General features: G+C 45.5%; 1 protein-coding gene across 8 annotated transcripts in view; it reads right to left on the bottom strand.

Annotated features, from left to right (window-relative positions):
* The window catches only part of PTPRG (protein tyrosine phosphatase receptor type G), a 660,588-nt gene that overhangs the window by 220,822 nt on the left and 413,820 nt on the right, over positions 1–25,946 (bottom strand). For all 8 annotated transcript variants that reach the window (XM_075938459.1, XM_075938461.1, XM_075938460.1 and 5 more), the window contains exon 5: positions 21,160–21,255. In XM_075938459.1, coding sequence (XP_075794574.1) covers positions 21,160–21,255 — 96 coding nt within the window. The remainder of the gene's footprint in view (positions 1–21,159; positions 21,256–25,946) is intronic.

Below are 25,946 nucleotides of genomic sequence, written 5' to 3'. Positions count from 1 at the left end.
AAAATTTATTTTACCAGGAGCAAAACTGAGTTTGCAAAAGCCTAGCTGCTTTCTAATATAGCACATCGTTTTACTCCCGTGATAAAGAGGAGTTTGCCAAATCTGCAATTAGACCTAATTAATTTGATACAGTAGATATGATGCAAAACTAGTACTTCTCTCCTGTTATTCTCTTCACTCTGACACGTAATACATTTTTTGTCAACACCTAAGTGAAAGCTACTATGATTGGAAGCCAAATAAATATGTATCTCACACTATCAGCACTTTTTCATTGTCTCTGCATTTCTCAGCCTGTTTTTCAGAGAGAGAGATACCAAACATCATGGACAGGTAGAAAAATTCCTGCCCTATCTTTCCAACTCTAAAAGCTTCCCTTTCAGAGTTGTCAAGAACCGGTTCACGCAACCTTTGCTTAAAACATGAAAGACAGGACACATGGTTTTAACACTGGGTGAAGAATAAGGCAAGGTTGGCAATCCTTTGCATTATTCAGCTCCAGTAGAACTCAATGCTCACTAGAGCATACCCATACTTTTGGGCTGGTTTGTTCAGAAAATCTGAATCCCAGCATTACTATAGAACAGTTTGGAGAGAGTGGTAAAGGCCTACCCTAAGAATCACATTTAGCATTTTAACACCATCTCCAGTGGCTTTTAAAATTGGAGCAGGATTTACCCACGCCAGCCGTGAAGTCCTGGTCCCATTCACGATGGTGGACGTTCTACACCCAACCTAAAAACGACTAAGATTTCACTCCAGCTGGGCAACTAGAACAAATTTGTTGCAGTTTGAGCTCATCAAAATAAAACAAGCAACTGGTTTAGATAAATTACGTCTGAGGTCAAAGCCACTCTGAACACACATATAAAAACCATTCCCATGTAGAATGCTATTTCTGGAAACACTGGCTATGGCACTGAAAGGAGAATGCTAGGAAAACTAAATTACATACCGTTTCTAGAATGCTATAACAGCTCTGTGCTGTTTCACAGCTGTGTGGGTGTCCGAACCCTGAGACCTCACTGAAAAAGTGAAGCATGCTTGTGCATAGCATGGAGATTTAATATTCCCTGTTTGAAGTTTCATTTCACACTCACAACTAAGGCCAAGAACTGAATCTGTACCTACTTATTATGATGAGTGAAAAGTATGGGAATATTGTCAGATTCTCATTGTTTGGATCAAAATCTAGACAAAACCTAGAAGATGCAGTTCAGTTCTGATCGGATTAGGTATTAGCTGACTCTCAAAGGCCATGTCTACATTACAGAGAAGATCAAAGCTGCCACAGTCAATCTTCTGGGGTTTGAATTAGCAGGTCTAGTGAGGACACAGTCATTCTAACTGAAAGGGTGCTCTCGTCAATGCTGGTAGTCCTGCTCCTACGAGGAGTAAGAGAAGTCGAAGAGAGAGTATGCTCCTATCAACCTCCCATAGTGTGGACGGCACCAAAATGCGATTTAAGATACGTCAACTCCAGCTACGTTAATTAACATAGCTGGAGTTGTGTATCTTAAGTCAACTTTCTCCTTTAGTATAGACCAGGCCAAAGAGACAGTTAGAGACAGGAGGGGGCAAATAAACAAGAACAGATGGCAAAAATGAATAGTCCTGTGGCACTTCAGAGACTAAAAAATATACAGCACCTTGAGCTTCCGTGGGCAAAACCCACTTCATCAGATGATGAGCTGGCGTGGAAGTAACAGAACCAAGATATTTATGACAGAAAGGAAAAATATAAATATCTTGATTCTGTTATTTTCCACCCCAGCTCATCATCTGAGGAAGAGGGTTTTACCCACAAAAGCTCATGATACTGTATATATATATATTCGTATTAGTCACTAAGGTGCCACAGGACTACTTGTTGTTTTTAAAGTTACAGACTAACACAGCTCCCCCTCTAAGATTAGATGGTAGCAGTTTCACATTGGGCTTGACCTTGCAAGATGCTGTGGTATTCTAGCCCCATTCCAGCAAAGCAATTAAGCAGGTGTTTAAGCATGTAGGTAGTGTCACCGGGCTCAAAGGGGCTACTCACATATGAAAAGTTAAACATATGCTCAAGTGTGTGGCTGGATCAGCGCTCGAGTGTTCAATACTTTACAGGGTCAAACCCATAATCCCCTATGAGCTGAAATCATGGAGTTTCACACAGCTTTGCTTGCGCGTGCTCTTTTCCAAGGTGTTTTCAAAGCCAGGGACGATTTAACTCACTTGTAGCTACCATCCCTTGCTGTGTGAGGGCTCGTTCAAGTTCCCAACTGGGTAGCAAACTCCATCCCCCATTTACATACACTTTGTTTATAGTCCTTAGGACACACATTTCAGAAATAGGCAGGCTCTTGTACAGCTACCCATGTGCTCGATATTATGAGAAAGGTGTGTGATTGGGGGTGCTAACCACTAGGCCACCCTGCGTCTGACCTCTTGCTTCCCCGACAGGGCAGCATAGAGGCCTGGTTCCTGGCCTTGAGACAGGACTCCACTGGCATCTACTCACATCTGGGCCCCAGCCCTCAAGGGCAGGGGAGGGACCCAGGGCCTCTCACTCCACCCAAGATCCTGTGTGAACCACCATGGGTAGGGTGTTTGTGGCAGACACTAAATTCCCTACACTACATCCCTTCAGCTTGGGGCATGGTCTCCATAGCCCAAATAGCCTATAGCTGCTCACCTGGAGTAGCGCCCCCTGTGGACCTTTTACAGCATCCTGCCATTGCCTCAGGTCCCTGGAGGAGCCTGGCCCCACAATCTCCTTCCAGGCAAAGAGTCAAGTTCACTCATTGCTGGGTGCTCCCCAGTCTGCTTAACAGCTTCTCTCCGTCAAGGATGCTTCTCCCACAGCTGGGAGAGGCTTGTCGTGACACTCCCTGCACAGAAACGCAGAACGGGAAGGAACCTCGGTAGGTCACCTTCTCCAGTCCCATATTGAGAGGGGGGCTAAGATACTATCTAGACCACTCCTGACAGGTTTTCATCTAACCTGTTCCTTAAAACCTCCAATGAGGAGATTCCACTACCTCCACTAGGTACCTCCACTAGCTAATTTCTTCCAGTACTACCCGGAGAGTTAGGAACTTTTTCCTAACGTCTAACACCGAAGGCTCCCTTGCTGCAGTTTAAGCCTGTTGCTTCTTGCCCTGTCCTCAGTGGTTAAAAAGTCTGCCCGCAAACGCTCACAATACATATATGTTAGTCTCTAAGGGTATGTCTACACTTGCACCCCAGTTCGAATTAGGAATACAAATGCAGGCATTCGAAATAGTCAATGAAGCGGGGATTTAAATATCCTGCGCTTCATTAGCATGATCTTGCCGGCGTGCTAGTTCGAATCACAGCTGATTCGAACCAGGAAGTGTGCGCCGGGATGTGTTAGTTCGAACCAAACCCCTTGGTTCGAACTAACGTTACTTCTCATTTTCTCATTTTTTGAGGAGAAACGTTAGTTCGAACCTAGGGGTTTGGTTCGAACTAACACATCCCGGCGCGCACTTCCTAGTTCGAATCAGCTGTGATTTGAACTAGCGCGCCGGCAAGATCATGCTAATGAAACGTGGGATATTGAAATCCCCGCTTCATTGACTATTTCGAATGCCTGCATTTGCATCCCTAGTTCGAACTAGCGTGGAAGTGTAGACATATCCTAAGGTGCCATGGGACTACTTGTGTTCCAGTGTGTGACAGGGCGCTATGGGCCCGCACTTTAAAACCCCCCGCGCCGGCCCTGTATGGGGAGCGGCAAACTGGAGCACACACATGCGCGGCATGCTTGGATGCCGCCAAACAGCTGGGGGGGAGGACGTCACATGACATTACGTCCCGGGCATGGTAAATTCTCCAGCAGGAGTTCGGGGGCCGGGGCGCGGGAGGGGGAGGCACGTAGGGAGATATGGTGGGCGGGACGAGACGTAAGGAGGCGGAGTTTGGAGTGGAGCCTTAGGACAGAGGCACCAGGAGGGAGAGGCAAGACACTTAGCCCGAGCGCGGGTGGTTTAAAAGGGAGGCAAACAACTGTTGCAGGCGAACCTTAGGTAAGGGGGAGAGGCAGCAGCCCAGGGCAGGGCAGTTGGAAAGTCCGCAGGCTGGTGTGTTTCGGAGGGAAGCCCTGCCAGCCGGACTGGACCCAGATAGGTCTGCATCCTTAGGGCCCTGGGCTGGGGTCTGTAAGTGAGGGCAGGCCCGGAGCCCCCTCTCCCCATCGCCATAGACAGCATTGTCAGTTGACTCCCTGAACAGAGTAGGCTGCTCCCACGGGAAGACTGAGGACAACTACAAAAACTGTAAGAACACTTGTGTGGGTGAAAACACAGGACGGGGGGGGGGGGCGGGGGGGGCGAAGGGGCAACCGGGGCAGGGTGGCGAGAACGTGTTATGCAGCGGTTAAGAACAATTTATCACCCTCCTCTTTATAAAATCATTTACATACTTAAAGGCTGTGTCTACACTGGGCCACTTATTCCGGAAAATCAGCCGCTTTTCCGGAATAAGCTGCGAGCTGTCTACACTGGCCCTTGAATTTCCGGAAAAGCAACGATGCTCTACTGTACAAAATCAGCCGCTATTCTGGAAAAACTATTCTGCTCCTGCTCGGGCATAAGTCCTTATTCCGGAACACTGTTCCAGAAAAGGGCCAGTGTAGACAGCCCAGTAGTCTTTTCCGGAAAAAAGCCCCGATCACGAAAATGGCAATCGGGGCTCTTTTCCGGAAAAGCGCGTCTACATTGGCCACAGACGCTTTTCCGGAAAAAGGGCTTTTCCAGAAAAGCAGCCTGCCAATGTAGACGCTCCTTTTCCGGAAAAACTGAAAACGGAATAGTATTCCGTTTTAAGCATTTCCAGAAATTCATGCCAGTGTAGACACAGCCAAAGACAGTTATCAAGCCTCTTCCCCATCTTCACACTACATCTTCCAAACTAAACAAACCGGGTTTTTTTTTTCAATCTTTCCTCCTAGGTCACCAAGACCAATTTCTGTTGCTTTCCTCTGGTCTTTCTCCAATTTGTCCACAACCTTCCTAAAGTGTGACTCCCAAAACTGTAAAACCACCCAAGCCTCTGCATGTAAAATAATTATATGTTGCATTTATTTGTACAGTCTGAACTCTCTTGCCCGTGTATCATTCTATAATTTGTAGGAAGAAACATGGGCAAAAGAGTTCTTTGCCAGATGGGTATCTTGGTCAAATATTTGTAATAAATACATAAAGATTCTTTATATTCTTTCTACCACAGGGATCAGACTGAAATAGGACTAAAGCACAAACTAGCAATGACCTTTTATTTGTATTAAAAATGTATAACCTGTTGTCCAAGAGGAGTTTTTATAACATTTGGTATGGTAATCAAGAAATACTATTTGGAACTTGGCATCTTTAGATTTGAGACCTGCAGTAATATTTCTTCAGGCAGAACAGCTTACATTTAATAAGAATAACTTTCTCATTTGAGTCAGGAGATTACATTTTTAAAGATATAAAGGCAAAGGAAGTCCCATTTTTACTCATATACCATACTTATTCCGACTTTACAACCAATCTCTCTTTTATGGCACAAAGCCCAAAGAGGAGAAGAGATTCTGAACACGTCTATTTAAAATGCGTCATTACGCTAACTGGTAGTCAGAGACATCTGAAGACTCTACACATTTGTAATTGCCGAGGATGAAATGGAGGCCACACAAATCCCTCCGCTATTCCATGGGGCTGCATGAGCGTCCTCACACAAGGGAGCTGACAGCTTCCGTGGGGCCCTGGGAAAGGTGTGGGGAGACCCAGCAGCGCATTCCTGGATGAGGCGTGGTCTCAGGTGGAAGGGACGGGGCCAGGTGCCTCCCAGAATGTAGCATGACTCCTACCAGCGCTGTTCAGAGCGTGATGCCTTCAGGCCCCAGCTGTCAGAGCCACACAGAGCACACCGTACAGTGCCCCCAAGAATGTGTTTAAGGGTCTGGGGCTCTAGCTGCCACTATTTCCACAATAGTGGTGGTGGCAGTTGGGAATGACTGGGGATTTCTAATTACTGGCTGGAGTAGCTGGAATTCCCCCCTCCCAAGTTCCTCTGCACGTCATCCACAAAAAATCCAATTGCTCGGGCTCTGTGTGGGCCAAATTGAGCATGATCTTCAGGTAACTACACTGACTAGTTGGGACTGAACATACATAAAACAATTAGGGTTGCCAGATGGTTTAACTAAATATACCGAATCCTCCCCTCCCACCCCGCCAAAAAAAAAACCCACCAAGGAAAAAATTCTGTTGAGGGGGGCAAAAAAAAGGGGGGGGACCAAAGCTGTTGAGCTAAAATAAAATAAAATAAAATATATAAAAAAAAGGACCCAGAGAGCAAAAAAAAAAAAAAAAAAAAGAGAATGGTCCCTTTAAGAAAAGCCTTTGAGGCTTTTTGCTGGCGGCCATCTTGTTTTCCTGATCCGAGCCAGACGACAGTGCCCCTGCAGATCCAGGTAAGCAGGGGATTCGAGAGGCCCAGGGGGTGGGGGGACAGGGGCTGGGTTTAGTTGCTGAGTGTGTGTAGGATTGCCAGGTGTCTGGTATTTTTGCCTCCTGGCAGGGAAAAAAAATCGGAAACTACTGGACATTTTAGGTGTCTAGTATTTTCTGAATTTTTTTTTTTTTTTACCAGACAGGAGGCAAAAATACTGAACTGTCCGGGTCAATATCGGACACCTGGCAACCCTAAAACAATGATTACTCTGGGCACCAGGGCAGACTCTTTAGGAGAGCAGACAAAGCTGATCTCCACAAAGTGGTTGGCCATAAACCGGGCAAGAGAACACAGTGAAAGGGATAGACACAGACACTTACAAGTACTACTGCCCTTCCATATTTGCAGTGGAGACCCATTCTATCACGACTCTGCACACATTATGATCGTTAAAAAGAGAGACGGTTCCTTATTTCAGGGTTCTATTCGTGTCTTCTCTCTCAGACACAAAAAGGATCAGGTTTAGATCCAACTGCAACCTGGACTGTGATATTCCTATTGAAGAAACGATTGCTGATTGTCCCCAGGGAGGAGGAAGGGCTCTTTGGATGGCAGAGTAAACTGATGGAGTCCACCAACCTTGCACTGCTACAGACACAAAGAGGAGCATGACAGTGTGTGAACTCTGCACTAGCAGGGCCATAGATGTTGATAGGCAGCTCTGATCTTAGTGAGGGAGTTCCTTGACCTTTTTGCATGGAGCCAGGCTAATAAGGAATGCATTTGGTCATGCAGCATTCACATTTCTTTGTCTACACCAGGGGTGGGCAATAATTTTTGTTGGGGGCGCAATCCAAGATTTTGGAACATGGTCAAGGGTCGCAGTCTTCCAGGGTATTAATGGAGGAGGTGCAGGGCCTGGGATGGAAGCTGGGTGCAGAAGGCAACTTGGGGTAAGGGATTGGGGTGCAGGGTCTGGGAAGGGGTATGGGTTCGGGGGAGGGGCAGTGAGTTTGGCTTTGTGGGGGAAGGGCTGGGGTTCCACTAGCAGGCTTTGGCCAGGAGACTTACCTGGGTGACTCCTGGCCAGCAGCCCAACAGGTTTCTCAGGCAGCCTCCCTGCCTGCCCCGCCCCTCCCCAGGCTGCAGGGGCCATGTGCATTGGTGAATAAGAGCCTGAGGGGAGGGGGAAGTGGTGCTTTGCATGCTGTCTGTTCTTCAAACCGGCAGCTCCTGTTGGCCAGAACCTGGCCAATGGGATTGTGCTGGGGGCGGGGGGAAGCACAGGAAGCCTCTTCCCCTTTCCTCCAGATCAAAGCCGTGAAACACAAACAGCTGGCAACTGCCTTTCTGAGAACCATGCAGGAGGGGATGGCAGGGAATCTCCCTCAGGCTCCCCACTGCATCGGTGGGCCAGAGCCGGTGGCTTGGCGGGCTGGATCCAGCCCATGGGCAACATTTTGCCCAGCCCCGAGTGTGTGTGTATGGATGTGTGTGTGTTTGTAAACATGCTCATAAAATGGTGCATTAAAAATACCTCTTTCATGGAGACAAAAGCGTAAACAGTCTAAAATTGTAATTTGTTAACAAAGCATCAATTGCAAGAAACATTAAGGGTTGCTGTAGTTAGGGAATATCCAACTAATTTGTTCTTTTATTCTGATAATTATAATCAGCAGGCATCCTTGGTTATCAATCTTCTCTAAACCACACAGGGTGTGAGATAATATGACTGCTATGATTGACTACTGTAATTTTTACATATTAGACATCTAAGCATTGGTAGCATGAGTCTGCTAACGAAACACCCATCAAGTATATTCTATCCATTTAAAAATTTTTACTGTATAGCCACAAAATTAATTTCTATTATTAAAGGCAAGACACTCATAACTCACAGAGAAACAAATTACTATGTTCAGGAGGCTGACATTTATAGACACTATAAATAATAGACACTTTAACTACTTACGCTCAACAATCTGTTGCACCTGGTATTTAGCTGTGACACTCTGAGAACCTTAACTCTAAGCCCTGGAGAAGAGCTCTGTGTTGCTCGAAAGTTTGTCTCTGGTCAGAAGTGGGGCCAATAAAAGATCTCACACACCTTGTCCCACTATAAATATTCCTATAGGAACGACACTGTCCAGCATTTAAAAAATAATACAGAGGCAGTGATTCTCTATTGAAAAGGGAAGATATGAAAAGATGCGGAATGCGTTTTAAGGGCAATATTTAAAAATCCAAAGCATCTTTTAAAATAATGGGATAATTAAAGTAATGCAATGTAACAAATTAGGATGTAAGTGAATCAAGTAAGTGATTCCAATTAATCTATTACATTAATTGATTAATAATCACATGAAAAAGCAAAGGTGGTGCAAGTCAAAACCACTTACATGCCATAAATAAAAAGACACCAATCCTGACATGCAAAGGAACGTTACAGAGCATGGGTAAAGGAGTCTATTCTCCATTCAGTACTCATGACAATCCCATTAGTTTAAATAAGAGTTAGCTTAAAACTCTGAGAAGAGAAGATATCCCACCAAATGTTAGAGATGGATTCAAATCTAAATCCAGAATCTTTTCAGTAAGGAAATAGTTTAATAGTTTTTTGTTCCTATCATCAGTAATGTTGGCACTCTCATTTAAAAAATCAAAGCGATGGAATATGGTGTCTCACTAAAAGCAGGTAGCAGCAAAAAGTCATTAGACAACCCGTCACCACTGTAAGTTATCCCCTCTGTTAATACAACAGGAACAGAGACATGGAAGTCTAAGGCGATAGTTATTTCAACACAAACTTTAATGAACACTAGAACCTAAGGAGATATCTACAGTGAATTAAAGACAACACACAATTTCACTCCTTTCTCTGATTGGGAATAAGCTGTATTTCTACAGATTAAAAAAAACAAACTAAACCAAAAAAGCCAAGCCGAAAGACCGACTTTGCGTTCTGCTATTTGGTTAAACATAGCAGAGAGAACCACATTCTGTTACTCTTTGACAAGAGCATGTTCTGTTTAAATCTGATCCTAAACCAAGCTTTAATTGAAGGTTTTATATTCTGGAGGTCATCTGTTCGTGGTCCTTGGTTTCGTACTGCAGCATCCCATTGAAAAATACCATGGAACGATTTCTAAAGCAGGAGAAAGGAGGGCAAACGGATTGTTTGAGCCCAGTGGAAGATAAGTGCACAAGATTAGCTTTCTGCACTACACAGTCGGCCTGTGGATAGAAAAGTTTCCACACAGCAGGGTGCAGCCGTCATGATCCAGAGATTGCAAATGCCTGTTGGCAGAACAGAGGCAAGCAGAAGCAGAGAGACACCTTTCATTCCAGGAACGGTCAGTTTCAGTCGTCAGAGTCTACCTCTCCGACACATGCATGTGAACATCACTGCACACCAGCTATGCTCAGCACAGTCTTTCTAAATGGATCAGCCTGAAACACGTCTAATGGATAATCACTAACAGTGCACAGCGATGTGAACAAGAGAGCCAAAACCCACACTCCTCTGGGGATGAACAGGAGTTGCATTTGTCTGAGGTATATGGGAGCAAGCCTTTCGAGGACTTTGCAAAAATTCAGATTCTGAGCTCTCAGGAGTCGGGCCAAAGTAACTCTGCAGTGTTTGTACCATCAGTATTTTCCCCTGAATCAAAAGAACTTCTGAAGTCTCGCAACTAAATGAAAGGCTTCGATAGGTGTTCTTTTGCTCAACATTCTGGAATATGAGGCCACTTATGTAGGAGATAAAATATAGCTTTAGGAGTTAAGTTTCTAAAAAAATCTTTAGACATTTGTTTTAATACTAAAACATTTCCTTATTAGATCAATTCCAAACAAAGAAACTAAATTAAGATATAGCTGCAAATATTAAGCACTCAGAAGTCAAGAAACACCAAAGTTTCACGTTTATTTAGATACCTAAGGGTATGTCTACACTGCAATGCTATTTCGGGATATCGGGGTATCTCGAAATAGCTATCCCACGTCTTCATGGGAAGCCCATTATTTCGGGCTCGCTATTCTGACATCCTTGTAAACCTCATTCTATGAGGAAGAAGGGACATTTTGGAATAGCGTTTTATTTTGAAATTTGGTGCTGTACAGATAGAACCAAATGACAAAATGGCATCAAAATAATCTTATTTTGAGTTACGGTGCAGTGTAGACGCATCCTAATGGTGTGGGCTGGAAAATATCCCCTCCCCTTTCCACTTTTGTCAAACATATTTTGCTGTTTTGACAAAAGTGAAAAAAACAACAACATGATTTGCTGGGAATTTTCTCAGGAAAATTCCATAAAAGGGCTCGATTGATTCAAAACCTAGTTTTTCCAACCAAAAAATGTTTTCAATTCATAATTTTGGATGAGCCCTCATGTTTAAGTGTAGGCGCCTGCGTCTGAAAATGTTAGTCAGAGAGAGAAATGCTGGAGATCTGTTTAGTGCTTTGTGCTTAATGACCCAAATGCTAGTTGAGATATTAAGCACATCTCAGGATTTGCTGTTTAAACACTTCGGAGGGCAAGCTCTCATCTTTCCCAGGCCTGTCTTTGAATGATTTTCTCTGCAACTATACACACTAAAGGGAAGCAGAGATGTTTTCAATCTGCAGAGAGGCACCTTTGAACACTAACTTTTGACCGCAGGATCTCAAGCTATTTCTTAGAGCTGTATTAACAGTGTATCTTCTCTTCGAACCGTTTAGAAGTTCACAGATCACAGGGCCTGCAGGTAGGGTTGCCAACTTTCTCACTGCGGGAAACTGAATACCCTTGCCACACCTCCACTTCTCCCCTTCCCCAAGGCCATGCTCTGAAGCCCCACCCCCGCTCCCTCCAGCCTCCCTCCCTCCCTCTCCCACACCCTCACTCACTTGCACTGGGCTGGAATGCTGGAGGGGTGAGGGCTTCTGGGTGTGCCAGAAATGAGGGGTTCAGGGTGCAGAAGGAGGCTCCAGCTGGAATGTGGGAGGGGGTCAGAGCTCCAGATGGAGGTGTGGGTGTGGGTTAGGCTGGACAAGGGTTTTGGGGTGTAGGAGAGGGCTCCAGGCTGAGGCGGAGGTTGGGGTACCAGCTCTGGATTGGGAAGGCAGGCTCTGGGCTGGGGCCAGATATGAGGGGTTCAGGGTGCAGGAAGGGGCACCAAGCTGAGACAGGAAGTTCAGGGGTGCAGGCACAAGGAAGGAGTTTGGGTGTGGGAGGGGGCATGGGCTTCAGATAGGGTTGCTAGGTGTCCGGTATTTTCTGATTTTTTTTCCCCTGCCAGTAGACGAAAACACCGGACTCCTGGCAACCCTACACACACTTAGCAACTGGGCCCAGCCCCCGGGTCCCTTCCTGCCCCCCCCCCCAAGCCCACTGGACCTCCCGCTTACCTGGATCTGCAGGGAAGCTGTCTTCTGGCTCGATCAGGAAAACAAGATGGCCACCGGCAAAAAGCTTCAAAGGCTTTTTTTAAAGGGGCCATGCTGTTTTTTAAATGTATTTATTTATTTGCTCAACAACTTTGGTCTCCCCCTTTTTTTTCCTCAACAGAATTGCCCCCCCTTTTTGGGGGGAGGGGAGGTTGGTATTTTTAGTTAAACCATCTGGCAACCCTAGCTTCAGTCAGGCCAATGGGACCTGCGAAGCCAGCGCTTAGGGTGGGGGCAGCAGATGGAGGCCTCTGGCTGTACCTCTGCCTAGGAGTGGAAGGGATACGTCACCGTCTCTGGGGAGCTGCGTGGGGCCAGGTAGGGAGCCTGCCAGTCCCAGCACCAGGACTTTTAATGGCTGGTCAGTGGTGCTGCCTGGTGCCACCCCCGTGCCGTTTCCGGGGTGAACCCCGAACAACGGACACCCCTCCTCTTGCTGCCTGGCTCCCTGCTCCACTTGCTGGCTTTGGGGAATCCCATTCACAGGGGCCTGACTCCGTGCACCGCGTAGGGTAATTCTTCCTGGCTGCAGGGGGGGCTGAAAGTTAGGCCTTGCAAACCATGCGCAGCCTCTCAGCCCCCCTTGGGAGCCTCACCTTTGTGCCTAGCTTCACCTTTGGGGACCTGACAGACCCCTTCATCCCTGGACGATACTTGCACGACTCGTCCTTACAGGGGTATTTGAAAAGCAAAGGAATTCTGAACACGGTTCTAAAAACGGTTTTTTATTGGACCGTCTCTACTTGTTCAGCCACTTGTGACATAACCACTAATCACGGCTGTTTTCTTTTTCAATGGTAAAGCACATTTAGACACCTTCCTTGTGGAAATAAGAACCCTGTTACCTCCCCCTGAATTTCGGTGCGATCGAATATTTAACGGGTGCTTTGGGATTCAGTATTGTGTCTTCTCACAGCGGTAATCAAGGGCTGAAGTACTCTCCACAATAATGAATCTACTGTACGCTTGGAAGATGAATATTTCAAATGTAAAAGCAATATGTTTGTTTTGAACACATTTCAGTTTGGCTTTAATAAAGCAAGTAGTGAAGTGTGCAATGAATTACAGTGTGATACGGGTTTTTTTTTTTTTTTTTTTTAAAGAGCAGTGCAATTTGGCTGAATGCATTTAACCCGTGTAACTATTCATTTGAAATGGGACTTGTGCGTATGCCTTATATAAACTAATACGGGGCTGGCTCAAGGGCTGCTAAGGGGATTTGTGGCCTGTCACTTCCTGGTTACCAGGTCACCCCCTGGCTCGTACCACAGTAACTTAGGCCAGGGTCCCCAAAGCACATAAGCATTAGGTTAACCCGTATCTCAGGGGTGGGGAACCTAAGGCCCGGGGGCTGGATGCAGCCCCTGGCTTGTCTGGATCCAGCCCTTGAAGCTCAGAGCTTCCCCCACCATTGGGTAGAATTACCAGGTAGGGTTACCAGGTATTCAGAAAAAATACTGGACATTCCTGATGGAGAGTGGGGGAGAGAGGGACCAGCCGGGAGGGGAGGGGGGCTGGCTGGGAGGAGCAGGGGGGTGGGAAGTAGGGCTGGTGGGTGGGTGGGGGCAGCGGGGCTGGCTGGGGGAGATTGGGGGGGGGAGTGGCCAGCAGGAAGCAGGGCTGGTCAGGGGAGGGGAGCAGCAGGGCTGGCCAGGGTAGATCGGGAGGAGGAGAACCGGCTGGCAGGAAGCAGGGCTTGCAGGGAGAGGGTTGGGGGGAGCGGGGCTGGTTGGGGGTGGGTGGGGAGGAGGAGAGAATTGGCCAGCGGGAAGCAGGGCTGGTTCGCGGGCAGCGGGGCTGGCCAGGAGTGATCGGGGGGGGGGAGGGGTGGCCAGCGGTTAGCAGGGCTGGTCGGGGGAGAGGGGTCGGGGGCAACGGGGCTGGCTGGGGGAGATCAGGGAGGGGGTGGCCAGCGGGAAGCAGGGCTGGCCGGGGGAGGGGGACAGCAGGGCTGGCCAGGGGAGATCAGGAGGAGGAGAACCGGCCGGCAGGAAGCAGGGCTGGCCGGGAGGGGGTCCGAGGGAGTGGGGCTGTCTGGAGGGAGGGGCGGGGGGAGAGAATCGGCTGGTGGGAAGCGGGACTGACCCAGGCACACACAGATCCTAGGGCCCATCCCACGCATGGTCCCGGTGAAGCACGAGCGAGTCCAGCTACCGCTCCACAACACCCCTGACCGGCGCAACCAGAGGCTCCCAACACCGATCGTACCCCGCCTCCCAGCCACTCCCCGAGCCCCCACCAGGATTCCGTCGGGCGCCCAGCTGGAAAACCAGAAAATAACGGACACTGCACATGTCTGGTATTTTCTGAATTTTTTTACCGGACAGAGACCCAAAAACCGGACTGTCCGGTGGAATGCCGGGCACCTGGCAACCCTGCATTGGGGAGCCCACACTGGTGCTCCCTGCTTTCCCCCCACAGGGCTTGGGCGCAGAAAATCTATAAGCCTAGGCCTCTCCAAGGCTCTGGTGTGTGGGGGGGATATGGGGAGGGTCTTCCTCCTTCCTCAGGGGCTGCCGCAGTGAAAGTTGTGTGAAGCTCCCAATTTTTCTGTGGGCCAGCGGCCCCTGATTCAGAAAAGGTTCCTCACCCTGATAGTCTCATTTCAATGAAGCCTGCCCTGAACCACTGCACTGAATGGAGACCTAGCAGAGGTTGATACCTGGTCTGCACTGCAGAGCTAGGTCGAGGTCAACTGCCTTGTGTCAGCCTCCCTCCGTAAGCATCTGCGCTTACACTCCACGCCTGCTGAGGTAATCCCCCCACGAGGTCAACTCACTAACTCCACCTCCTCGAGCGGCACAGAGCAAACACAACGTGGTGAGGTCGCTGGTGTGTCGGTGTCACCCCCCCCCCCCCGAGACTCTACCTGGTACAGTGCTCCAGGTGAGGATACGCACTGCTGACCCACGGCTGGGGGTGCAGACATGCACAAGCGATGTGATCCATCGCTGCAGCGGCTCCATGCGGACACAAGGTAGGTCGACTTTGTAAACATGCCCTGCGATAGCCACCGCCGCCAAACAGCGGAAGAATCCTATTTCAGATGTGAAACATCCTGGTCTCACTCCAGATCCTAGTGGGAGACTATTGCACACATCATAAAACAATCTCCATCCAGTCGGCCGAGGTGGGTGTGGGAATATCGTTTATTGGATTAACTTCTGCTGGAGAGAGAGACGTTTTCCAGCCACAGAAAACTCTTTGCCAAGTCTGGCAAAGGTACTGGGAGCTTCACAGCTAAATACAAGGTAGAACAAATTGTGCAGGGCAAGCAGTTAGCAGATACTGTAGGGGACGGTTGAAGATGGAGAGGCCTGTAAGCACCTCTGCAGACAGTGGATAAAAAAAGGGGGAAGTAGTGGGTTACAGATTCTTGAAATATACAGTAAATTGCTCACACTTTTTTGAACAGAAGGATAATAGAGAAATGGAAAAGCTTCTTTTACTAGCAGTACTTTCGCTTTGAAATCATGATAGGGCGATAGGCAGAATGACCCAAATAGCAACGTAAGAGAGATACCCAGTACATAATGGTTTTAAACACACCTTCCCTTCCCTCCTGCCCCAGGGCCTAGGCTTCTAATCATCACTGAATGCCCTTTTTAATATATCTGATTAACTCAGCACATTATCCTACAATAAGCTTGTTAACGGATGATTTAAAATAGAAGCAGAAAATAGCCCTGCTACAGTCATAACAGGTCCGGCCTGTACACAGCAGAGCCCACTGCCTCTGAGGGCCCCCACACATCCCTTTTGAATAGGGAAAAGTTATTTACTTGTTCCCATGGTATAAGAACTACGGGCCACCAAATGAAATGAATGGGCAGCAGATTTAAAACAAAGAAAAGGAAGGTCTTCCTCACACAGTGCATAGTCAACCTGTGGAACTCCTTGCCTGAGGAGGTTGTCAGGGCTAGGAATATAACACGGTTTAAAAGAGAACTAGATAAATGCATGGAGGTTAAGTCCATTAGCGGCTATTAGCCAGGATGTGTAAGGAACGGTGTCCCTAGTCTCTCTCAGGAGGTGGAGATGGATGGCAGGAGAGAGATTACCTGGCTGGTTCACTCCCTCTGGGGCACCTGGCATTGGCCGCTGTCGGCAGACAGGATACTGGTCTGGATAGACCTTTGGTCTGACCCAGTGTGGCCGTTCTTATGTTCTTTGCTGCCTCAGCAGTTTACACATTTACAAAACTAAATGTTTGCTAACATCCCTAGTCTGCTTCCTATGCATGCAAGGAGATGAACTGGCTCATCTGTAATGAATGATAAAATGAGTTCCGACTCCTACGAGAGGCACAGAGCCAGCTCATTCATGGGAGAGTAAACTGGATTCACTCCTGCCTTGCGCATCGCCGACAAGCTGCTAGGGTGAAATCTGATCAAGGCTGAACAGGGCATAAGTCAGACTTCAATGGCACACAGGCCTCATGCTGGCCCTCGGCATGGGGTGGGGGGGAAGATTTCAAATAAAATGCACAATATTGTCATTCAGATCCCGGTTGGAGAGCACAGTCGGGCAGTCAGAAAAATAAATACTGCTTTCCTTTGTACACTGAAACCATCTGAGATGGAGCCCTTGAGAAACAATCAACATGGAACTCCCCGTGGTAGCATTTTTAGAGAATCATTTTTTTGAGTAGTATAACCAAAATCAGGAACAAACCCAGATTAACACCTATGAATACATGCTGCTTGCACCTGCATGACTTTCTCATTCAACTTAACCTTGTAGTTTTATTCACTCTTGAGGTCAACTGCCCTGACAACATTTAAAATAAAATAAATTAAGGCTAGAGATGAGTTTCAGAAAGCAATGAAACAAATACAGACGTCACCAGCACTCATTACAACCAAGCTGTAATTGCTTCAATTTAGTCAACTTCTGATCCAATACACTATACTTGGAAAGTGCCCTTGAAACATAATGAATTCAATAAGGAAAATTCTTATATGGTCTAACTTAAATTATTAAAAAGGCGGAAAAGAAAGGTTCTTAATTATTTAATATTTCACCAATAATTATATAGCTCAGTATAATATTCACTTACTGGGGAACCTGAACGCAGAAGGAACATTTGTGAATATCAGTCAAGCACAAAACACCTGCCAGACCATAAATTCAGAGCGCTACACACACACATCCAGTGCAACACTGCATTCAAACCTTAGGAATAATTCAAGTTTTCAATTAATGGCAAACTCTAGCAAATCAATTACATAATACAATATTTATGTAGCAAAACAGGCCCTGCTTAATTTCCTTTTTGTATGTAAAAAACAAACTTTGTTCCATAATTAATCCAACAGTTACAAACATTCCTAGGTAGTGAAGAGTGAGAAGGGTCTATTTACCACACAAAAACCAAGTGTCTACAAAATTGAAAGCTATGGCTCTAAGATCTCAAGGAGAAGAAGTCGACCGGCGCATCCTGGAATTTTCTGGGCAGAAATTAAAGAACCGTTCTTCAAGGTGATTTTAAAGTTATTGAAAACATCAATATGAGGCATCAATATGAGGAAGGTTATTTGCATAATGCCCTCAAAGAGTGATTCTTAAGAGACGTATTCAGCACCTAGTAGGAAAGAGGGAAGCCTTCTCGTCTCTCTCTTTTTGGGGGGGGGGGGGAGGGGCTGGTCTAAGTCAGGATTCACTAGCTCCCACTCCGTGATAACCTCAGCATGCAATGTGCAGCTAGATTATGACCACAATGGAAGTGCAGTGGAGCAGAGAAGCAGTCTTCAGAGAGCCAGAGGTGTTTCATATTTAGACATGCATCATGGTTTGCAAAGGTTAATTACTATTTACTCCTCCTAGGGGATAACTATTTTAACTTTACAGCTGTTTATTTTGTTTTAAGTCAGATTGCAAAGGTCGTTAGAGGCTTTTTCCTTCTCTTCTTTGAACCGTGGAAATACAGAAATTCCGTATTTCACCGTTTCCCTCTCCCCTAACCTCTAACCCTCCAATGACTTACTGAAGTGCCTCTGTAACCCATTGGTCAGCATGCCTCATGCGTCCCTAATCCACAGCGGACACAAATCTGGTCCAGCCGACAGCTGTGCACTATTCTTTAGTTCAAGACACATGCTTTGAGCTCTAGAGTCTCCACGGTTCAGTCCCTTGTGTTGGCCAAGACAGCAGCTGTCATGCTTAACACTGAAGTCCACGTGGCTGCTCCAGCTGTGGAGAATTTAACACAAGTTTAAATCTTCGCAGGATCAGGGCCTGGACAATTCGACTGTGAAATGCTGAGGGAGATTAGAGAGGCTATAAAATAAAAATCTCAATAATAGTGGGGGATTTCAACTGTCCCTATTTTGACTGGATACACGTCACCTCAGGATGGGAAGCAAGGAAGTTTGTTGACACTTTAAACGACTGCATCTTGGAGCAGCTGGTTCTGCAACCCGCAAAGGGAGAGGCAAGTCTTGATTCAGTCCTAAGTGGAGCACAAGCTCTGGTCCAAGAGGTGAATATAACCGGACCCCTTGGAAGTAGTGACCGTAATCTAATTAAAATGAACATCCCAGTGTCAGGAAAAACACCACAGCTGCCCAACACGGTAGCATCTAATTTCAGAAAGAGGAGTTATACAAATTGCTAAACGAAACAGTCACCAGGACCCAATGGCATGCACCCAAGAGTTCTGAAAGAACTCAAATGGGAAATTGCAGAACTATCAGGTGGTTTGTAACCTATCCTTTAAATCAGCTTTTGTACCTAATGATTAGAGAATAGCTAATGTGACACCAGTTTTGAAAAAGGGCTCTAGAGGTGATCCTGGCAATTACAGGCTGGTAAATTTAACCACAGTACTGGGCAAATTGGTTGAAACTATAGTTACGAACAGAATTGTCAGTCACCCAGATGAACATAATTTGTTGGGGGAAAAAGTCAACAAGGTTTCTATAAAGCAAATCATGTTTATTAATCTACTAGAGCTTCTTGGGAAGGGAGGTGGGGGTCCAACACGCATGTGGAAAACGGGGATCCAGTAGATATAATGTATTTTGATTTCCAGAAAGCCTTTGACCAGGACTCTCACCAAAGGCTCTTAGCAAAGTAATCTATCATTGGATAAGAGAGAACATCCTCTCACAGACCAGTAATGGGTTAAAAGATAGGATACGAAAGGTAGAAATGAATGGCCAGTTTTCAGAATGGAAAGAGGTAACTAGTGGTGTCCTGCAGGGCTCCATACGGAGACCAATCCTATTCAACATATTGATACGTGATCGGGAGAAAGGGGTAAACCGCGAGGTGTCAAAATTTGCCGATGAAACTGAACTGCTCAAGATAGTAAGAACATAAGTGAAGTCCAAAGCAGACTGAAGAACTTCAGAGGGATCTCACTAAACTAGGTGACAGAGCAACAAAATGGAAGATGAATTTTTTGTTGATTAATGCATATTGTCAAGTATCAGAGGGGTAGCCGTGTTAGTCTGAATCTGTAAAAGCGGCGAGGAGTCCTGTGGCACCTTATAGACTAACTGAAGTGTAAGAGCATAAGCTTTCGTGGGCAAAGACCCACTTCGTCAGATGCATGTCAAAGGTTAATTACTATTTACTCCTCCTAGGGGATAACTAGTTTAACATCTGACAAAGTGGGTCTTTGCCTACGAAAGCTTATGCTCCTACACTTCAGTTAGTCTATAAGGTGCCAAAGGACTCCTTGCCGCTAATGCATATTGGTAAGTATAATCCCAACTATACATATAAAATGATGAGGACTAAATTAGCTGTTACCCCACTCAAGAGAGAGATCTTGGAGTCACTATGGATAATTCTCTGGAAACATCCACTCAATGTGAAGTGAAAAAGCAAACAGAATGTTAGGTATCATTAAGAAAGGGATGAGAAAGAGAGTATCTTATTGCTCCAACATAAATCCATGGTACGCTCACATCTTGAATACTGTGGTCATCTTATCTCAAAAAAGATATCTTGGAACTGGAAAACGTTCAGAAAAGAACGACAAAAATGATTAGAGGGTTGGAAAGGCTGCCATATGAGGAGAGATTAAAAAGACTGGGACTTCTTTATTTAGAAAAGAGGAGACTAAGAGAGGGGGGAATATGATAGAGGTTTGTAAAATGACTGAAGAAAGTAAATAAGCAAAAGTTACTTACTTGCTCCCATAAGAAAAATACTAGGGGTCACCAAATGAAATTAATAGGTAGCAAGTTTATAACAAACAAAAGGAACTATTTCTCTACGCAGTACACTATCAACCTGTGGAACTCCTTGCCAGAGGATGTTGTGAAGGCCAGATCTTTAACAGAGTTAAAAAATGAGCTAGATATATTTATGGAGGATAGGTCCATCAATGGCTATTACCCAGGATGGGCAGGAAAGGTGTCTCTTGCTTCTGTTTGTCAGAGGCTGAAAATGGGCAGCAGGAAATGGGTCACTTGATGATTCCCTGTTCTGTTCATTCCCCCTGGGGAACCTGGCATTGGCCAATGTCTGAAGATAGGATATTGGGCTGGCTGGACTATCGGACTGTCCCAGTATGGCCATTCTTATGCTCTTATCTTTGGTTGTTTCACATCGTTCATTTGATACTACTCTATTTGTGACACCTCAATGGTGTTGCTTCAACACACTCACCCCAATTTATCCTCCAATCAGAAAAGGATAGCCTCTCTTCTGATGTAAAGTGGCAAAAAAGTGCACCCGACTGAACACCACTTCAGTCTCATTTAACCCACCAACCAGCATATGCAGCAGTCTCTGAAAAGGATGGCAGATCTCAAGTGTTATGAGCCAGCAAATGAACTAACAGGACATTTATGTTCATCAGACTATATTTTTTAAGAAAAGGAATGCAGAAATTCCCAACCTGTTACCCCGAGACTGCTACAGAAAAACCGACTGGAGTTATTGATTCATCTGCTGGCTAATTATGTCTGAATTTCAATTTTTCTACAAACAAACGCGTGTTTACATCAGTCTGTTAACATGCTGAGAACCTGAGCAATGCGCTTCAGCAGCAAAGTAAGTTCCATGATAAATGTGATCTCCAATCTGTGCACCAGTCAAGTAGGTATAAAATCAGAATAATTCATGCACAAATTTTCATTATGTTTCTAAGCATACTTATTTACATTTTAAATCACACATTAGACAATATGAAATATCTTTCATGTAGTCAGGTGTGAGCGAGAAAACAGATGCACCCATTAAGTAAGAAACAAGTCAATGAAGACAATGAATGAAAAAGAGCCGGCGAACTCTCGGTTTTAGTACTGGAACCGCTGTGGGACTTACTTGAAAAAACACAGCCATGGCTCCTATTATCCGGTTTTCTAAAATTGCTGCTCCAAAACTGTCAAAGTCATCAGGATTGTAGAAGTAAATCTGCATCTGTAAAAATTAAAAAACACAAGTGAATCAATTGGCTAGTGGTGTAACTTTTAACTCGAGTGGCATGCAGTGCTACCCTTTGATCAATTGTTACAACTCGGAGACAGACAATATCACAGAGCAGAATTCCTTTAACTAGCATTTTGATGAACGGTATGGCTGCTATACCGGGACAGTGACCAGGGAACAGATTCAATGCAATGAATTTTAATAACAAACCAATGGCTAAACAGCGCATCCAGCCTGTTTAGATGGCAAACCCAAGTTTTCTGCCAGCATGCTCACATTCCCTTTTTCATTACAGGCTTTTCTCCAGTTCTATTACAGCGGCTATGCAAGTTTATCTTGAAAATCTTTAAGGTTTTTTTTTAAGCAGCATTTTAATGCAGCGCATTACTTTTCTTTATTTCTAAAGCAATTCATGAGATTCAAATAAAGGAGTATCAGTATCAATGCATTTTTATGAGCCTCTGATAAAAAGGACTGTCAGCTGGTGCTGCACTTTTCCCTGATTTTAGTTAAACATCAACCAATTTTGCCTCAAGGGCTCTGGCAACAGAAGAATTCTGACTGAAGAGCATCTGCACACCTACTCATGCACAATCATTGGCACATTAGTTACAGTGTGTTCCAGTGGTGCGGGCACTGCATGATGAATCAAAAGACTTTGGTTCGATTCCTGGTTTTGCCACTGGCCAGCTGGATAACCTTGGGCAAGTCTCTTGACTTTTTCCTTTGCCTTAGACTGAAAGCGCTTCAAAGCGGAGACAGTCTCTTACAATGCATCTGTACAGTGCCCAATTCTGTCAGCCCCTAATCCCAAGGGGTCACAGGTAATGTATGTGCTTGTTCTGACATTGTTTCTGTCTCCGATGGTTCTGACAAAGGGCTTGTGCTCTTCTGAGATTGCGCAGTGGAACAAATCCTACCATTGCTTCTGTAGACATATCAGTGCTCTCCCCCGCTTTCCACAGCTTCTGCACGTGGCATGCTGCCTCAACTGGCAGGCTGTTACTACAAACACGTCAAAAGCTCATTTAGCCTCCTCAAAGTGAAAAATAAGTCTTAATTATCTTCCTGGGATAGCTACCAGCCATGTGGAGTGAGTCCCAGATTTCTGGCAGCGTGCACTGGTCGTAAAGGTGCAAAACTATAGCAGCACCTGCACACCTAACGACACATTAGCATAGGGAGAAAAGAAGAGGCCCAGAAGATCAATCCGTAACAGTGGAAATAAAGAAAACTACCATTCAGATGCTTCAGAACAACTGCAAAAATCCACAGGAAAATACCCTCGCCTGGAGTGACGGGAGGTGGGTTTTTTCCCTTCCCAGACCTCGAATAGCAATGTATTTACAGAGCTCAGAGATTCTGGCAGTCTCTCACACATGTAGGGCCTCCAGGTTTGGCCAGTTTTTGACATGAACCAATTGACTAAGAAACAGCCATTCATTGATACTGAAATTAAAAACAATTCATTTTAGGTTGAACGGCTTAAGGTTCATTTAACTGATACAGGCTGCCGCTCACTCGATGATAGTAAATTACATTTTACTTCCTCTTAAACCAGACTATAATTGGGTATTCCTCCCGCAAAAATATTTTAATATATGGGCCTCATCAGAGTTTATGAAGGAAAGTTTCATTCGGCGAGTTAGGATATTTGCCAAAATCATTATACAGCAGGCCATAATATTTGAAGAAAATTAACTTTTTAAATAGACTTTTGGATAATAGTGCAAATGGCTTTGGTAGAACGGTCGTGTGGAGAGCCTCCATCTCAGCTCTGCAATTGCAGCATCTAATCAACAGTATATACCTGCCCTGATTACCACATGTGTGGAAACATTTTCATGGCGCTCCCCTGATGTCTTTCCACAGAGGGGGGTGCTCTTAACGGCATCACTCAAATCAAGGGGAATTGTATTGTATGAGAAAGTATTTTCATTTGTCACATACTAACAGGCCTACATGATCCTCCAGCTGGAAGGAATTTAGGAGTAGAGTCTGCCAAGAAATTTAGCTTGTGCCTGCATCACACAAAAGCAGTGTGAAGAGGAAAATAACACTGCCGGAGTAAGTACTCAAAAGTCCAGTTCAGATTACAGTTGAAACCTTTTGGCTGTGTCTACACTGGGCCACTTATTCCGGAAAATCAGCCGTTTTTCTGGAATAAGCTGCGAGCTGTCTACACTGGCCCTTGAATTTCCGGAAAAGCAACGATGCTCTACTGTACAAAATCAGCCGCTATTCCGGAAAAACTATTCTGCTCCCGCTCGGGCATAAGTCCTTATTCCGGAACACTGTTCCAGAAAAGGGCCAGTGTAGACAGCCCAGTAGTCTTTTCCGGAAAAAAGCCCCGATCGCGAAAATGGCGATCGGGGCTCTTTTCCGGAAAAGCACGTCTACATTGGCCACAGACGCTTTTCCGGAAGAAGGGCTTTTCCGGAAAAGCAGCCTGCCAATGTAGATGCTCCTTTTCCGGAAAAACTGAAAACGGAATAGTATTCCGTTTTAAGCATTTCCGGAAATTCATGTCAGTGTAGACACAGCCTTTGTGCATTGGTATGATGACACAGGTTGATCATGTGATCATAGACTACTTCCTGCCGTAAAATCATGTCCTTTTTTCTACAATTAACAGGTGTAGCATCTTCTCACTCATTTCTTTTATACACATTTCATTTTCAAACTAGTCTCTATAATATTATTATACATTTTTATAACGGGGGTGCATGAGGACTAATTGAAGCATCACTGTGCTAGGCCCTGTACAAATTCAGCGGTACACCATCCGGCTATGTCTACACAACAGCGTTATTTTGGAATAACTGCTATTATTCCAAAATAACATAGTTTGCCTCTACACTACAAGCAGTTACTTCAACAGAATGTCGAAATAATGTCGAGCTGGAGGACTTCTTACCTCGACTCCTGTAACCCTCATTGCACGAGGAATAAGGGAAGTCGGAGGAAGAGTGCTCTCTCTCAGACTTCCTGCTGCGTAGACAGCGCCAAAAATCTGAAAGACGCTATTTTGATTTAAGCTACGCAACTGAGGTAGCTCAAGTTGTGTAGCTTATTTTGGCTTTAGCCCTACTGTGTGGACGTGCCCTCCCTGAGCCAAAGAGCTTACAATCAAAATAGACAAGACAGATACAGAGGAGAGAAAGGTTAGAACACACGAGCAGGGTGACCAGAGAGATAGGAGCAAATGGCATGCTAATTCCATTGGGGCTTTTTCTGGAAGGTGGTGGTGGGGAGGCGGGGGGGTTAAACAGGAAGCAAAGGGAAGGGTGAGAGGATAGTGTAGGCATCTGGGGTGAACACGACAAGGCAGGGGAAAGAGGACAAGAGTAACTAGTGAGGAGTGAAGCTGAAGTAGAGAGACTGGACAATGGGAAGAGTGAAGCAAGTAAACAATCAACACAGGGCAGAGAAGTCCAGCAAAAAAGGCATTTTCTGACTGTCTAAAGGTTTCTCCTTTGCCTGCTCCTGCCAGCTGGAGTTTGGCACATCTTCACTAATAGACATTTTAACGCAATGTTTTCTACCAGCAGCACAGACCTCGTTGGGAAGAATTCAAAGAAAACACAATTAGCTATACAGCTAACTTTACTGTATACCTTGGTGACCTAAATATGCCAATACATTTTCACTATTACTCATTGTTACATACTTAATACAATGTGCGGTGCATTTCAGGTATCAATGACTTTCAATGGACTCTGTCTGGAACTAACAAGATACTGCAAACGTGCATGAAAGGTTGCAGAAAAACCACAACCTCTCACTAAAGAATATTTGAGAACTAGAACATGCCCAAGGGAACAGAATTAAGGTTGCCTGTGTAACCTTAACTGTGACCTTCCCTGACTTTTGAGTGCTAGAGTGGGCAACCCTGCTGTAGGCTTTTGTATGCAACTTCCTACAGGGCTCTAGTTTTATTTAGAGAGAAAAAAAAAACCTCGGGAGTAAAAAACCCAAATAGCAGCAGCTTTTCCTCCCAGACTCTGAACCTCTTCACACTTGGAAGACTCTGACAATCTTTACAAGTGTATGTTCCCGAGTCCCATGTTCCAGGGAGCCTTCCTGACAGCTTTACAGCCAAAAGCCTTCCCAGTGACAGTTCCTAAAGGCCACGAAAGTAGAGCTCCTTCTTGCTCAAAGTACTAGACTTACTACCTCAAACTTCTGAAACTCCTTAACCACTTACAAGGTTTGCAGGGGCCTGAACAGACCTTCAAAATATTTCACTACGTGGCTCATACAGGCAGTACAAGTTTCTTAGCTGCATGTTTAACGTGCTATGCAAACTACACCATGCATGCCCAGTATGAAATTTTCAGTGCCTAACGTAGGCCATGTCTTCACTAGAGAGAAGATTGATGCTGTGGCAATCGATCTTCTGGAGTTTGATTTAGTGGGTCTAGTAAGGTCCTGCTAAATCCAACTCAGAGGGCGCCAGTACTTTTGCTCCTGCGAGGAGTAAGGGAAACCGACAGGAACATTTACTCCCATCAGCCTTCCGTTGTCCAGTGGGCAAACTCACCCACTCGGAGTGTGGGTTACACTTCAGTTGCAGAGTTTAATAAAGAAACATTGCAAGAGTGGAAAAGGTTTTTATTTTTCACTCTCTTTATGCTCTAATGTAGCTGGATTGTTTTTCTCAGACTTGACAAAGATTCACT

Source organism: Pelodiscus sinensis, chromosome 11 (assembly GCF_049634645.1).
Source record: "Pelodiscus sinensis isolate JC-2024 chromosome 11, ASM4963464v1, whole genome shotgun sequence".
Lineage (NCBI taxonomy): Eukaryota > Metazoa > Chordata > Testudines > Trionychidae > Pelodiscus > Pelodiscus sinensis.
This window is presented reverse-complemented; position numbering and strand designations above follow the sequence as displayed.